The sequence below is a fragment of the Mesoplodon densirostris genome, chromosome 5 (assembly GCF_025265405.1).
Source record: "Mesoplodon densirostris isolate mMesDen1 chromosome 5, mMesDen1 primary haplotype, whole genome shotgun sequence".
Classification (NCBI taxonomy): domain Eukaryota; kingdom Metazoa; phylum Chordata; class Mammalia; order Artiodactyla; family Ziphiidae; genus Mesoplodon; species Mesoplodon densirostris.
The window spans coordinates 144,646,409-144,663,385 of NC_082665.1; the positions used below are offsets into that span (position 1 = coordinate 144,646,409).

The window sequence follows — 16,977 nt, forward strand, 5'->3', positions numbered from 1 at the left end:
CTCTAAATGCCACTTTAAATAAATGTTTAAATGATACGGATTTCTTTTAACAGGTCTGAATGGACAGATGAATTAAACACATACAGAGTGGAAGCAGCTTGGAAATTGTCACAGTGGGATTTGGTAGAAAACTATTTGGCAGCAGGTAAAATTACTTCTTAAAATATAAGCAGTTTTAATATGCCATAAATATTTAGACTTAAGTAGCTAAGCAACATTCGTAATTAATCTCTCAGCTTGTTTTATGATTGCCTTGTTTAAGTTCAAAGTGGAATGAAACCATCTGTTCCAGATTTCTTTTGACCATTTTATCAAATGAAATAAAGCTTGTTCTGGGATCCAGCTATCATGGCATGCCTTGACTCTTCATTTGTTTTTCAGATGGGAAATCTACAACATGGAGTGTCAGACTGGGACAGTTATTATTATCAGCTAAAAAAAAAGATATCACAGCTTTTTATGACACATTGAAACTAGTGAGAGCAGAACAAATTGTACCTCTTTCAGCTGCAAGCTTTGAAAGAGGCTCTTACCAACGAGGATATGAATATATTGTGAGGTATTTTGAGGTTTCCATTTTTATATTCCTGGTCTGTAGGTGTCATATGACAGGCTTGGAATTTTGTGCTCGCTAAATAAATGATAGTGTGTTTGGTGTTACGCAGAGCTCACAAAATGGCTCTTTTCATTTTTTTACCTCACAATCACCCTATCTATAGTTTTCTAAAAATATTCTAACATACATCCTTTTAATTAGAGAGGCAATTATGAGACTTCTAAAAAATAGCAAAAATATCTTACATTTGTCTTGTTGTAATGTCATAGTTTATTTTCTATATAACCTAAATAACTAGACGTCTACTCTGCCTGGCACATTGGTGCTCAGTACTTGTTGGTTCCCTTTCCTTTTCTCTTTGAGAAATGCATTTGACATTTCCCACTCCCCCCTCAAATGTAGGTATTACATTACTCACAAGTACTATTAATATTACAAGTAATATTAATTTTTAGAGGTAAGGAAGAAAATGATGGAAAACATTTTAGGTCTGTTAATTTACCTGAAGAAAAGAATAAAACATATGTTGTAATTGAACAACAGTAAATTAAAAAGAAATATATGCTATTTTTAAAATTATATTTTGTATCAGCCCCTTTGGTAACAGCTTAATGAAACCAGAGATTGGACCACTGGGATTAATTCAGTTATGTAGCTATTCAACTGCATGCTTGAACACTGGGTTATAGACATGGGAAAAAAGCTAATTTGAACGTATCACAAATGTTTCCCTCAGCCTTAGGGAAAAAAAAATTAAAATTGCATTCATTTCACAATTTTTTACTGGCATCTACTATGCCAGGTCCTCTTACAATAGCACTAGCAATATATACAAATATTTACATTGATTTATATTTTCTTTTATCTTTATACAGGTGGTAAAGTCTGGCTTTCATACATTTGAATTTAGTTTTATATACCCTTCTCCAATTTAATTAGAGGTGTCTAGGGATCATAGCAAAGCACTGACTATTCAAATCAACATAAATTAGTGTTTATACCCAATTTGAAAAGTTATAAATGTTACTGTTTATATACCAAGAATATATATTGGTTAAAGTTCTTCCAAAGAAAACTGCACATTTCATATTCTTCATGGTTAATTTAAAGTACATGCTTTATATGTCAGATTAATATGGCTGACTATGATAACATATTAACATAGGCTCTATCTGTCTTCAGATTGCACATGTTGTGTGAGTTGGAGCATAGCGTCAAACCAGTTTTTCACCAGTCTCCAGGTGACAGTACTCAAGAAGATTCACTAAATTGGGTAGCTCGACTGGAAATGACCCAGAATTCCTACAGAGCAAAGGAGCCCATACTGGCTCTCCGGAGAGCTTTATTAAGCCTCAACAAAAGGTTTTACACACTTTTTTTTTGCATGTCAGTTATTGTGAATTTAGTATTATATTTGCATATTACTTGGGAGTATTTATCTTTCCTAATTTTCTCTCTGAATCTGTATTTTTCTATTGTCAGTTGTCAAGTCTACACTACATAGGTAAAATGAGCCTAGAACTTAAAAATTACTTTTATGTGCAACATATCATTTTTTTAATGTTGAAAACGTATCTGGAGGAGGTACAGATATAAGTCAATAGTAAGGTCTTCATAGGCTTGTAATTGATAACAATGGAGAACTCTAAGAAAATTAAAATTAGTTTTTTAACAAATAAATATTCTTTGATACCTTTGAAAAGATATATTGAGAAGGTTCCATGTTGGGAAGAGATATTTTAATTAAGCTGTTGGATGTGCTTAAAAATGCTCTCCCCCCCTCCCCGTTTTGTCACATTCCTTTAGACCAGATTACAAAGAAATGGTTGGAGAATGCTGGCTACAGAGTGCCAGAGTAGCTCGAAAGGCTGGTCACCACCAGACAGCCTACAATGCTCTCCTTAATGCTGGAGAATCACGACTTGCTGAACTGTATGTGGAAAGGGCAAAGTGGCTGTGGTCCAAGGTAATGGCCAAGGGGGCGTCATCGTACATACTTCCATCATAGGTACTTCCTACAAAGGCATGACAGAGATTAGATCCCTAATCTAAATTCAGAACCTTCTTTTTCTGTCACCTTTCTGCATCATTTATCTACCATCATCTGGAAGAAACTTCCTTCTATCCTGAAGTCCCCAAATATTTTCCCATTTCAAGACTGAAAGTGCAGTTCTTTCTGTTTTCATCTGTCTTCCATTTTTTTCTTGAGGGAAATGACCAATTCTTACTTTGCTTTTACCTTCTATATATATATTATACATGAGTGCACTCAAGAAATGTTTAGGTGAACATAACACTGTCCTTATTACATTCTTGGCAGATAATTAGTTTTGTGTAGACGTGCCACTGTTGCTGTAAAGATCCACTTCTAACCTAGCCTGTCAGAAAGGGCTTAGCTTCAGAACAAACGTCCTCAGCAATCCTCAGATGAAAGCTACAGTTATAAGAAGGGGGCTTTTAAAATATACACTCCTTGAAAAGCTCATGCCGCAGATTTAAAGGACTCTTACTTTCATATCTCCTCATGCTTGCCACCAGTCTAGAATTAGTAGTAGGCAGAGCATGTTCTGAAATTGACAGTTAGCAACTATAGTTGGTGCCATCTGTGATTAAACCAACTTTTATGGTGGCTAAGAAAGGACAGGGGAGATGTTTCCTGGATGGGAGATGAAAGTAATAATTCAGCCTGCATTAGTCACGTCATTTTCAGAGCTAGTGCTAGAACATGTATGTATTGTAGTACCTTAAATTCAGTATGCTCAAAATGCAATTCATCATGTAAAATTCACTGTTTCTCCTCCCATATTCCTTATTTTTCTGAGTAGAACTCTATCACATCCTCTCATTTATGACAGTAATCTGGGCATCATCTTGAACTTCTTCCTCTCCCTTACTTTCCACATCAAGTTGGAGACTAAATTGACCTTAGAAATATCTTTTGAATCCTCTCCCTCTTATTTATCTTTGCTGCTTTCCTTCATGCCCTTAGCATTTACACCCTCTGGCAATATTAACAGTTTTTTTTGAGGTCTCACCATTTCTTGGTGTTCATTACTGCGGTCTGTCATCTTTCTAAAATGCACACTGAATCATGTCACTCCCCCAGTTAAAATCCTTCGAAGTATTCTTCATGGCTTTAGGATTAAGTCAGAACTTTAGAAAGTACACAAGACCCTTTCTCATCGAGTCTCAGCCTACCTCTTCAGGTTCGGTTCTCACAAACCCTTTAGTATTCACAAACCCTTTAGTCTTCACAAACCCTTTATCTCACAAACCCTTTAATCTTCAGCTAAAACCAGACTACTTGCCTTTTTCTCAACTAAAATTATTATTCCTTCTACCAAGAGTGTCCTTCACTGAATTCTTTGCCAGGAAAATTTTTACTCATTTTTTAAGACCTAATTTAGATTTTCCTCATGTGGTTACTTTGCCTGACCACTGCTCAACTCCATTTTCCTATATCTTCAGGTAGATTTAGCAGACTGTCTTCTCTTTCCTACATAATATGCATGTATATTCTTCTGTTAATAACACTTAGCACATTGTGTTGTTGTTTTATAGTTTATTTCCTCACTTGGCTGTGAACTTTTTTAAGCCAGAGATTTTGTCATATTTATGTTTGTTTATCCCTAATCATCTACATATATCTTCAGTGCCCTGCACTTTGACTGACTGTAAAAAACAAGTGACTGAATGAATACAGGAGTTCTATATGAAATGAAGCAATGATTCCTTTTTAGGATTTTGCTTTCATAGGAGGAAAATGAGAGATGAACATGAAATTACAAATAGATTTATACATAAAATATCTTATGAACTTTAAATTCTAACAATTTTATTTGCTTTTCAGAAAATGGAAATATGTTCTTAAATTAAAAGGCTTGTTGTTGCCTTTTTTCTTTCAGGGTGATGTTCACCAGGCACTAATTGTTCTTCAGAAGGGTGTTGAGTTATGTTTTCCTGAAAATAAAGCCCCAACCGAAAGTAAGAACATGTTAATCCATGGACGAGCTATGCTACTAGTGGGCCGTTTTATGGAAGAAACAGCTAACTTTGAAAGCAATGCAGTTATGAAAAAATATAAGGTAAGTGAATGTATAATGCAATTTCAGTTAGAAACTCACTTTTTTTGTTGTTTTTGAAAATAGATAAAATTATTTTAAGGTCCATATGGGAAGAGCACATGTATAAAAATAGCCAGGAAGCTTTTTTGACTTTTTAGTGAATATATAACATAAGTATATAGTTGGAAGAATTATCACAAAATAAATATAGTCATGAAACCGCCACCCATGTCAAGAAGTAGAATGTTCTTAAGGCTCTAGAACTCACCCTTTCATCCTCCTTCCCAAAGTTAACCACAGCCTGGCCTTAAAATTTTTGAACAAACACAGTATATACCTTCCTTACTACGTATTAAGCCTTACATAGATGGTGTTAGAAAAGAGATACTTCTCAGTAACCCATGGGTCAAAGAAAAAATGGCAATGGAAATTGAAAAATACTTTGAACTGAATGATAATAAAAATATGACATAGCAAAACTTGGATTCAGCTAAAGCCATTCTTACAGGGAATTTGAAATATTATTTATATATGTTAGAAGAAAATAAAGGCTCAAAATTAATAAGCTAAGAATCCATCTCAAGGAGTTAGAAAAGGAACTGAAAAAAATTTAAAACATAGAATATAGAAGATACAATATAATAAAATAAGAGTGGATGGCTAGAATTGTGAAGCATACTAACCAGGAAAAAGGAGTTAGACAAAAAGTTGTAGATCTGCATTAGAATCACCACTGAGTCTTTGACTGAATACCACAATACACATGCATAACTCAAAATTCTATGTGGCCCAGCTGGAAACAGCTGCTAAGGAAAGAACAATCATGGGGGAACTATAAGAAGAACAATTTCCAGAAGGCAAATAGGCCCACTGATAGAAATCAGCAATGTCAATCTTTTGGGTTATAGAGCAGAAAAGAGTGGAGTGTGACAAGTATATTTTAGAGGGGCAAAGTGAGAATAACCAGGAGGTGTTTCAAGACTTATTATAAAGGTATAGAAATTAAGGTGATGTTGTGTTCATGTAAGGCTAGGCAAATAACCAATAGAACAGAAGAGAGAACCCAGAAACAGATTCTAGGTGGTATTGTAGAGTTGTGAGAATAATCTTTTCCATAAACATTGTTGTGTTATTTGGATAGCTTATGGGAGGAGAAATCAAACTTGATCCCTTCTTTACAACATAAACAAAAATAAACTTCAGGTAGATTGTAGATCTAAATGTGAAAGGCAAAATAATAAAGGTCCCAAAATAGAATATAGGAGAGTATCTTCAAACCTAGAGGTAGCTCAGGACATCTTAAACAGATCAAAAACAATAACTATAAAAGGAACGATTAGTAAATTTGACTAACTTAAAATTATGAATTTCTGTTCATCAAAAGATACCATTGAGAATGTAAAGGCAAGAAATATGGGAAGTGGGTGGGGGGGAATAGATGAAGGGGATTAAGAGGTATAAACTTTCAGTTATATAATAAATAAGTCATGGAGACATACAGCATAAAGAATATGGTCAATAATATTGTAATAACTTTGTATGGGGACAGGTGGTTACTAGACTTATCATGGTGATCATTTTATAGTGTATGCAAATGTCAAATCATTATGTAGTACACCTGAAACTAACATGATATTGTACGTCAGCTTTTATTTTTTACTTAAAAAATAAAAATATATATTTATTAATAAATATTTTTTAAAAGAATGTAAAGGTAAGCAATAGATTACAAGATATTTGCAATACATAAATAGTGAGGCTTATATCCAGAATATAATAAGAACTCTTAAAAGTCAATAAGAAAAATACAGACAACTCAATTTTAAAATTGAATAGAAGACTTAACAGAAGGATATATATAAATGACCCAAAAAAAGAAAATATGTTCACTGTAGTAGACAGGAATAGATGCAAATTTTAAAAGTATTATGATGAAACTAATACAATATTATAAATCAACTGCTGTTCAGTTTAAAGAAAAGTATTATGAGCTAACACTATATACCTACAAGAATGGTTAAAATTTAAAAGATTGATATTTTCAAGTGTTAGCAAGGCTATAGAGCATTTAGACGCTCATACAGTGCTGCTGGAAGTATAAGTTATTACAATCATTTTGGAAAACAGTTTGGTGTTTTCTCCTAAAGGTGATAATACTGTGACAGCCACTTTACCAATGCTCAACATGTCTCCATAGAACATGTACAAAAATGTTTATACCAACGTTATTTGTAGATTTTAACCTGGAAGTAGAAATGTCAATAAATTATAGAATGGATAAACGAATTATAACATATCCCTATAATGGAATACTGTATGTATAGCAGTGAAAACCAACAAACCAAAGTTACATCCAACAACTTGAATGGTTCTCCCAAACTTAATGTTGAAGGAAAAAAGTCATATTAAAAAATCATACATGTAGTATGATTCCATTTATATACAGTTCAGAAATGAGCAAAACAAAATTATTGTATCAGAAATGGAGATAGTGGTTGTTTTTAGTCCATTTGCACTGCTATAACAAACATACCATATACTAGGTGGCCTAAGCACCATTTATTTCTCACAGTTCTGGAGGCTGGGAAGTCCAGAATTAAGGTGCTAGCAGATTCAGTCTGGTGAGGCCCTGCTTACATAGACAGCCATCTTCTCCTTATAACCTCACATGGCAGAAGAGGCAAGGGAGGTCCCTGGGGCCTCTTTTATAAGGGCACTAATCTTATTCATGAGGGTTCCACACTTGTGACCTAATCACCTCCCAAAGGCCCCACCTCCACATACCATCACATTGGGGATTAGGCTTCAACATATGAATTGGGCGAGGGGGGAGGGGGGACAACACACAAATATTTAATCTGTAGTAGTGATTATTTGGGAGGAAAACAAAGGGAGTAGTGTTTGGGAGGGCGAAGGGGGAGGCTCGTGTTTCTGGAGTTCTTATATAGGTGTGATCACTTTGTGATAATTGAGCAAGCTTTGCATATAAGATTTATCTTTCTGTATGTAAATTTTATTTTCCAAAATAAAATTTTAACTTAAACCAGGAAGGAAGGAGAGCGGGAGGGAGGAGGAAAGGAAAGTAAGGGAGATAGAAAGATGATGAAACCAGATTGAAAATATCTTTTTAGAAGCAACCTTAATTAGCATTTTCCTTCATTCCCTTCGCTTCTCCTGTGACTAGATGGGAAAAGCACACTGGGAGCCTCGTCCCAGTGGCCAGTTTTAGGCACATGAATCCAGCATCTGTTCCATACATCTAATCATGTCATTCTGTCCTCTATCCACAAGCAGGTTTGTATCTGTAAGGTTTTAGGATTAGATTTGGAGGAAACTTAAGATCTCATTTTAAGGTTCCTGGTCTAAACTGTGTTCTCAAATTTGCTTGAATTAAGAATTGAGCTTTATTAAACATTTTTTTTTTACTCAGCTGTTCTATGTATTTTCCATCACATTTCAAATAATATAATTAAAAATTAATAAAGCACACACAATATACAAATATAAGGGAAAGGGAGAGGAAATGACAAAGGTGACTGAGTAGGAGTGGCCAGAAAGGTAGGAGAAAACTTGGAAGATCGTGGCCTCACAGAAGCAAAAGGAAGAAAGTGATTCAAAGAAGAGATGGCACGGACAACAGAAACATGCTGAAGAGAGGTCACTCACGTGAGATCAGAATTGGAAAGTATGTCTGTTTACTTTAGTGGAGTGGTGTCTACTGAACCAAAAAGAAATAGTTTGAGGAATGACGGTGAGTTGGAGAATTCTTTTCAGAAGCCTGATTATGAAGGAGTTGAGAGAGAGGGCAGTAACTTGTAGATCTTAGAGAAAAATAAGATATGTGATTTCTTTTTTAAACCATATTTGAATGCCTTTAAAGTCTTGTCCTCTTCAGAGATTTGATATTCTTCTTTCTCTGAGGTTTTTTTTAAAAACAATAAAAATATACCTGTACACACATACATGAAATACCTTAATCCATCTGAAAATTATTTTGATGTATCATATAAAGTGGCAATGTAAGTGGAGTGTTTTTCCCTATATAGCAAATTAGCATGACATGTTGATCAGCGGGCAACCCACCAGAACCCACCAGCTATCCTGAGAAAACCTTTGTAAGAAAGTAGCTATTCCTTATTTACACCAGAGTCAGTCTGCCTTTGACTTTGCTCTGCCAAGATGTTGGTCTCATAATTTTGATCCCTAATTATCTATTTATACTTTACTTCCCATCATAGTGGGGGGTTTTATTAAGTGGATATTCTCTGTTATCTTTTACAGGATGTGACCTTGTTCCTGCCAGAGTGGGAGGATGGGCATTTCTACCTTGCCAAGTACTATGACAAATTGATGCCCATGGTCACAGACAACAAAATGGAGAAGCAGGGTGATCTCATTCGGTATATAGTCCTTCACTTTGGAAGGTGAGAGTGAGAACTGCATGTTTGCTGATTAAATATATCAAGGTGACTCTGTTGATATTGAACTATTATCACAGATCTTAGCATATGTAGGATGTTTTCTGCTTTATGATTATCACCTTAGATGAGATATAAATTTTTTCTTTGTACAATTTTTCCTTCCCTTTAAATAATAACTATTTTAATGGAATAAGTAATATATGCATGTTTTTTAAAATTCAGTAGTACCGAGAATATACAATGAAAATTGTGTCCTTCCAATTCTGGACCCTCATCCTCTGAGTCCCCTTCCCTAGAATTCCAGAAGACCCTAAATCTAGTATATTTAATGGTTGTATTTAATTGCCTGTGGAATGTTTCATTCCAGCCCATTCTCTAAGAAGTAGTATATATAAAAATGGTTTTGACATTAGACTTGTAGAAAGAGCTTATCACTTAAACTAGGTAACAGGTGAAATGTAACTTAATTTAGTATATTAGTGTATTATAGTCAAATAGTATATTGTCTCATGCCTGCTGTTTATATTATCACAAATTATTAATTCCTAAGAAGTAATAATAACATTCCACTCATTTTCTTGTCATACTCATGGACCATTGCTTTACTGATGAATAACTTACTTCATAGTAATAAATTTATTTAAAGTTGCCTATTATCAGGTATTTTGACTTCTCAGTTCAATATTTTCAGGAATCAAAGCAATATATTTTTGTTCATCAGCAGTGTTAGGATTGCAAGATTTGGCCAAGCCTTTCTTCCCAAAATGGAATTCAATTTTTGTTTGCTTGTTTGTTTTTTTGTTTGTTTGTTTTTTGGCCATGCCATATGGCTTGTGGGATCTCAATTCCCCAACCAGGGATTGAACCTGGGCCACGGCAGTGAAAGCCTGGAATCCTAACCTGTAGGCCACCAGGGAGCTCCCTGGAATTCAAGTTTTATAAAATCCAAACCTAATTTAATTTATTATTGATTCTTAATGACTTGTTATTGAGGAAGAATTCCTGGCATATTGGCATTTTGAAATGGAAGCATAAGCAGAGGACAGTTATTAAATTCATTTTTCTTTTCTAAAATGAGCAATACCTCTCATTTGCTCTTTAGTCTTCACATGTATCATATGCATGGTATACAGAATTTATTTAATACATTTCTTCTAAAACGAGTTATTTGGAGTCCTTGATATGTGTAAAACTATTAGGTATAGTGTGAGATTTTTAAAAGTACAGTTTAAGAAAGTAAGACTATTTTAGAATATATTTTATCCATAGTAGTTAAAATAAAACATATGGATGCTTAAAGGAGTAAATATGCTCAGCTATCGATACTTTTCCCCTGAGTCATTGAATTACTGTGTTATTGCTAATTAAGCATTAGTGTTTGCCCTCAAGGAGCTACAGTACAATTGGGTAGAGAAACCTTAGCACACAAAATATTTAAATAATGGTACATAGTAGAATGTGATCAAATATCAAAATAAGTGGTATAAATATTAGAAATATCTTTTTGATATTTGCAAGATACCAAAAATGAACCAAACAAGTCCAGGAGTCATGGATTTGGGGCAAATCTGAAGTCAAAACTCAAACCACTGGCTTCATGATATCAAAAGTGTCTCTTTGGGCTTCCCTGGTGGCTCAATGGTTGAGAGTCCGCCTGCCGATGCAGGGGACATGGGTTCGTGCCCCGGTCCAGGAAGATCCCACATGCCGCGGAGCGGCTGGGCCCGTGAGCTATGGCCTCTGAGCCTGCACGTCCGGAGCCTGTGCTCTGCAACAGGAGAGGCCACAACAGTGAGAGGCCCACGTATCGCCAAAAAAAAAAAAAAAAAAAAAGTATCTCTTTGCACTGCATTGCCAGAGAAGTTTGGTAGGCTTCGTAAAGAAGGTAGGATTTAAATGGTAATTAAATTCAAGAAAGAGAGGACATTACAGGCATATCTCATTTTATTGAGCTTCACAAATACTGTGTTTTTTACAAATTGAAGTTTTGTGGCAACCCTGTGTTGAACAAGTCTGTCAGTTCCATTTTTCCAACAGCATTTATTCACTTCAGGTCTCTGTATACTCACATTTTGCTAATTCTTGCAATATTTCAAACTTTTTCATTATTATTGTGTTTGTTATGGTGATCTGTGGTCAGTGATCTTTGATGTTAACTATTGTAATCGTTCTGGGGCACCATGAACTGCACCCATACAAGACAGCGAACTTATTCCATAAATGCTGTGTGTGTTCTGACTGCTCCACCAACTGGCCATTCCACCATCTCTTTTCTTCTCCTTGGGCCTCCCTATTCCCTGAGACCAATATTGAAGTTAAGCCGATCAATAACCCTACAATGGTCTCTAAGTGTTCAAGTGAAAGGAAGAGTCACACATCTCTCACTTTAAATCAGAAGCTAGAGATGATTAAGCTTAGTGAGGAAGCCATGTCAAAAGCTGAGACAGGCCAAAAGCTAGGCCTCTTGTGCCAAAGAATTAGCCAAGTTGTGAAAGTTGTGCAAAGGAAAAGTTCTTGAAGTAAATTAAAAGCGCTACTCCAGTGAACACATGAATAATAAGAAAGTGAAACAGCTTTATTGCTGATATGGAGAAAATTTTAGTAGTTTACAGAGATCAGATTGGACACCGTATTTCCAGAGCCTAATCCAGAGCAAGGCCCTACCTTGCCTCAATTCTAAGAAGGCTGAAAGAGGTGAAAAAGCTGCAGAAGAAAAGTCTGAAGCTAGCAGACATTGGTTCATGAGGTTTAGGGAAAGAAACCGTCTCCATAACAGAAAAGTGCAAGGTGAAGCAACAAATGCTGATGTAGAAGCTACAGCAAGTTATCCAGAAGATCTAGCTAAGATCATTAATGGTGGCTACACTAAACAACAGAATTTCGATGTAGACAAAACAGCCTTATATTGGAAGAAGATGCCATCTTTTCATACCTAGAGGAGAAGTCAATGCCTGGCTTCAAAGCTTCAAAGGACAGGCTGACTCTCTTATTAGGGGCTAATGCAGCTAGTGACTTTAAGTTGAAGCCAGTGCTCACTTACTACTCTGAAAATCCTAGAGCCCTAAGATTTATGCTAAGTCTATTTTGCCTGTGCTCTGTAAATGGAACCACAAAGCCTGGATGACACCACATCTGTTTACAACATGTTTTACTACATATTTTAAGCCCACGGTTGAGATCTACTGCTCAGAAACAAAGTTTCCTTTCAAAATGTCAGTGCTCATTGACAATGCACTTGGTCACCCAAGAACTCTGATAGAGATGTATATTTTCATGCCTGCTAACACAGCATCCATTCTGCAGCCCATAAATCAAGGAGCAATTTCAATTTTCAGGTTTTATTGTTTAAGAAATACATTTTGTGATTGGAGTGACATCAGCAATATGGCAGAGTGAAAAGCTACCTTTGTCTCACCCCATCAATCTACAACCAGTAAAACATCCACAGTACAACAAAGGTACTCCTGCTCAACACACCAGCACACTGGGGAATCCACATATTGGTACATCTAAAGGTGGGTGGACTGAAACACATAGAGGAGGTGAAAGCAAGGGAACAGCAGACGTGGTGCCTGCAAAACCCAGCCCTCCAGCCACAGCAACTGAGTCTGCAGCCCCAGAGAACCCAACAGTGGCAGAGGAGGGAGGTACACATGATTCTAGCCTCCTGGCCCCAGCAGCTCCTGTGGCCACGGGTAACTGGGAAACAGTGGCAGTGGGGCCTGAGACCCTGTCCCTCCAGCCACTGAGGTGCCAACAACTCCAGGTCCACTGTGGCAGAGCCCTACGAACCTTACAATACCAGATGCAGCAGAGGCACCCAAGCAACCTCAGCTGGCCTCCCAACTCTCCTCATTCCCCTCCCCCCATGGCAGTGGAACCTGCAATTCATGGGATCCCAGATGAGATGGCAGAGCCTACCTACCATCTAGATGCACCAAGCAGCAACACCAGTGACAGTGGGAGAAGGAAGGTACCATCGACTCCAGAGGCACAAGATGCGATAATGAGGGCAGGGAGTCACACCTCTAACAGAGGAGGTGGAAGGTGGAAAGGGCAGACTCAAATAGAGCCAGAGGCACCTCAGGTAAAAGAAACCAAAAACCTATGCTATAGTGCCACCTACTGGAAAACAAAAGAAAGGCCTCTAATCTCTAACCTGTCCCTACTTCAGATGTACCGGCAGAAGAACAACTCATCCAGCACCATGAAGAACCACAGTGACAGTACCACAAAAAGCAAATGATGATTTTCCAGAAACCAAGCTTAAAGACGCAGAATATTGCGATTTGATAGAGAATTCAATATAGCTGTGATGAAGAAACCCAGTGAGCTGCAAGAAAACTTAGAAAGGCAGTTCAGTGAGCTCAGGAATAAAATTAATGAACAGAAGGAGTACTTAACTAAAAGAGTGAAATTCTAAAAAAGAACCAAACAGAAATTCTTGAGTTAAAGACCTCAATAAATGAGATGAAGAGTGCATTTAAAAGCATTGGAAATAGAGCAGACCATATGGAAGAGAGAATTAGCAAGCTTGAAATTGTACAAGTAGGACAGGAAAGAGAAGATATTTTAAAAATGAGGAAGTTCTAGAGAGCTATCCAACTCTTTCAGGAAGGGCAACGTTAGGGTAATGAGTATCCCAGAAGAGAAGAGAGGGAGAAGGGAGCAAAGCATTTATTTAAATAATAGCTGAGAACTTCCCAAACCTGGAGAAGAAACTGGGTATACAAGTTCATGAAGCCAAGAGAACACCTAATTACCTTCTCTAAGACAGATTGTATTAAAATTGTCAAAAGTCAATGACAAAGAAAGAATTTTAAAGGCAGCTAAGGAAAAAGGGATGGTAACCCACAAAGCTACCTCATTGGACCATCAGATTTCTCAGCAGAAACTCTACAGACCAGGAGGAAGTGGTGTGACATTCTCAAAATACTGAAAGGTAAAAGTCATCAGTCGAGAATACTCTGTCCAGCAAAGTTATCATTCAGATATGAAGGAGAAATAAAGACTTTCCCAGACAACCAAAAGCCAAGAGAGTTAATCAACATTAGACCGGCCTTACAAGAAATGTTGAAATGAGCTTTTCTACCAGAAACAAAACGGCAAAAAGTACACAAAACTTTGAGTAAGGCAATAAGTAGACAGAATCAAAAGTTGCAAGTCTTTATCACAACAGGTTTTTAAACACTTTGTTATAGCATAAAGGTTAAAGGGGGAAAATGATGAAAAAAACAAATACAGCTGCTTCAATTCAGTAACAAACTCACGACATAAAAAAGGATAATTTGAGACAACAAAAATATAAAAGGGGAAGAGGGAAAGGGTGGAACCTACATAGGTAAATGAAGATAAGATCCTATCAACAGAAAAAGGACTATTTTATCTATGAGAGGTTTCATACAAACCCCATGGCAACCACAAAACATAAATCTAGAGTAGAGGCATGAAACATAAAAAAAGAGGAAACTATGAAAAACAGAAAACCTCCAAACCAAAATGGCAGACAGACACACAAGGAAAAAACAAAACAAAACAAAACAATGGATGTATAGAGCAACCAGAAAACAAAAGCTAAACTGGCAGTGCTAAGTCCTCATCTGTCACCTAAAATGTAAATAGATTGAATTCACCAACCAAAAGACACAAAGTGGTTGGATGGGTTAAAAAAACAAGACCCAACTGTATGCTGCCTCCAGGAGCTCAGCTCTAAAGACAAACATAGGCTCAAAGTGAAGGAATTACCAAGAAAATGGAAATTAACAGCAAGACAGTAATAGTCGGGGACTTTAACATCCCACTTGTGTCAGTGGATAGATCATCCGGAGAGAAATTCAAGGAAACAGCAGAACCAGATGGATTTGATATATCTATACAGAACATTACATTCAAATGCAGCAGAATACATATTCTTCTCAAGTACACATGGAACTTTCTAAAGAAAAAATCTCAATAAATTTAAAAAGATTGAAATCATATCAAGCATCTTTCCCAATCACAATGGTATGAAACTAGAAGTCAACTACAAGAAGAAAGGTAGAAAAATGACAAGTATATGGAGACTGAATAGCATGCTACTGAAGAGCTATTGGGTCAACAAAGAAACCAAAGAAAAAATTAAAAGTTACCTGAAGACAAATGAAAATAAAAATATGACATACCAAAAAAATCTATGGGATGCAGCAAAAGCAGTACTAAGAGGGAACTTTATAGCAATACAGGCCTACCTCAAGAAACAAGAAAAATCTCCAACAATCTAACCTTACACCTAAAGGAAATAGAAAAAGAAGAATAAACGATGCGCAAAGTCCATAGAAGGAAGAAAATAATAACAATCAGAGTGGAAATAAATGAAATAGAGACTAGAAAGACAGTAGACAAGATCAGTGAAAATAAGAGCTGGATCTCTAAAAAGATAAACAAAATTGACAAACCTTTATCTAGACTCACGAAGAAAAAAAGAGAGAAGGGTCTGATAAATAAAATCAGAAATAAAAGAGGAGAAATAACAACGGATACCACAGAAAAACAAAGGATTGTAAGAGAATATTATGAAGAATATTATGAACAAATTGGACTACCTAGAAGAAATGGACAAATTCTTAGAAGCATACACCCTTCCAAGACTGAATCATGAAGAAATAGAAGGACCAGACAGCTTCACAGTGCATTCTACCAAACATTCCAAGAAGATTTAATGCTCAAAGTCTGCCAAAAAATTGAAGAGGAAGGAACGCTTCCTAACTCATTTTATGAGGCCAACATCACCCTGATACCAAAACCAGACAAAGATAACACACAAAAAAGAAAATTATAGGCCAATATCTCTGATGAACATAGACACCAAAATCCTCAATAAAATATTAGCAAACCAGCTGCTACAATGTATTAAAAGGATCATACACCATGATCAGTGGGATTTATTCCAGGGATGTAGGGATGATTCAACATACACAAATCAACCAACATGGAACACCACATTAACAAAATGAAGGATAAAAACCATATGATCATCTCAATAGATGTAGAAAAAGCATTTGAGAAGATTCAATATCCATTTTTGATAAAAAGTGTCAATAAAATGGGTATAGTAGAAACATACCAAAAATTAGTAAAGGCCACGTATGTCAAACCCACAGCTAACATCATAGTCAACCATGAAAAACTGAAAGCTATCCCTTTAAAATCAGGAACAAGACAAGGATGCCCCCTCTCACCACTCTTATTCAACATAGTATCGGAAGCCGTAGTCAGAGCAAATAGGCAAGAAAAAGAAATAAAAGGCATCTAAATTGTAAAGGAAGAGGTAAGATTGTCACTATTTGTGGATGATGTGATTTTTTATATAGAAAAGCCTAAAGAATACACTAAAAAACTATTAGAAATAATAAACAAATACAGTAAAGTTGCAGGATACAAAATCAGTATACAAAAATCTGTTGCATTTCTATTATACATGCTAGCAGTGAGCTAGCAGAAAGAGAAATTAATAAAACAATCCCATTTACAATTGCAGTAATAAGAATAAAATACCTAGCAGTGAATTTAACCAAGGAGATGAAAGACCTGTACACTGAAAACTATAAGACATTGCTGAAAGAAATTGAAAAAGACACAAATAAATGGAAAGATATTCCATGCTCATGGACTGGAAGAATTAACATTGTTAAAACGCCCATACCTAAAGCAACCTACAGATTCAATGCAATTCCTATCAAAATCCCAAGGACATTTTTCACAGAAATACAACAAAAAAATCTAAAACTTATATGGAACCACAAAGGACCCCAAAAAGGCAAAGCAAACCTAAGAAAAAAGAACAGGGGGCTACTCTGGTGGCGCAGTGGTTGAGAGTCCACCTGCCGATGCAGGGGATGCGGGTTCGTGCCCCGGTCCGGGAAGATCCCACATGCCGCAGAGCGGCTGGGCCCGTGAG

The 16,977-nt window shown here is 36.3% G+C and overlaps 1 protein-coding gene across 1 annotated transcript in view; it reads left to right on the plus strand.

The window, feature by feature from the left end:
- Positions 1-16,977, plus strand: part of ATR (ATR serine/threonine kinase) — a 102,560-nt gene that overhangs the window by 63,946 nt on the left and 21,637 nt on the right. The window contains exons 31-36 of the mRNA XM_060099573.1: positions 54-145; positions 382-559; positions 1,739-1,918; positions 2,363-2,522; positions 4,462-4,641; positions 8,902-9,044. Coding sequence (XP_059955556.1) covers positions 54-145; positions 382-559; positions 1,739-1,918; positions 2,363-2,522; positions 4,462-4,641; positions 8,902-9,044 — 933 coding nt within the window. The remainder of the gene's footprint in view (positions 1-53; positions 146-381; positions 560-1,738; positions 1,919-2,362; positions 2,523-4,461; positions 4,642-8,901; positions 9,045-16,977) is intronic.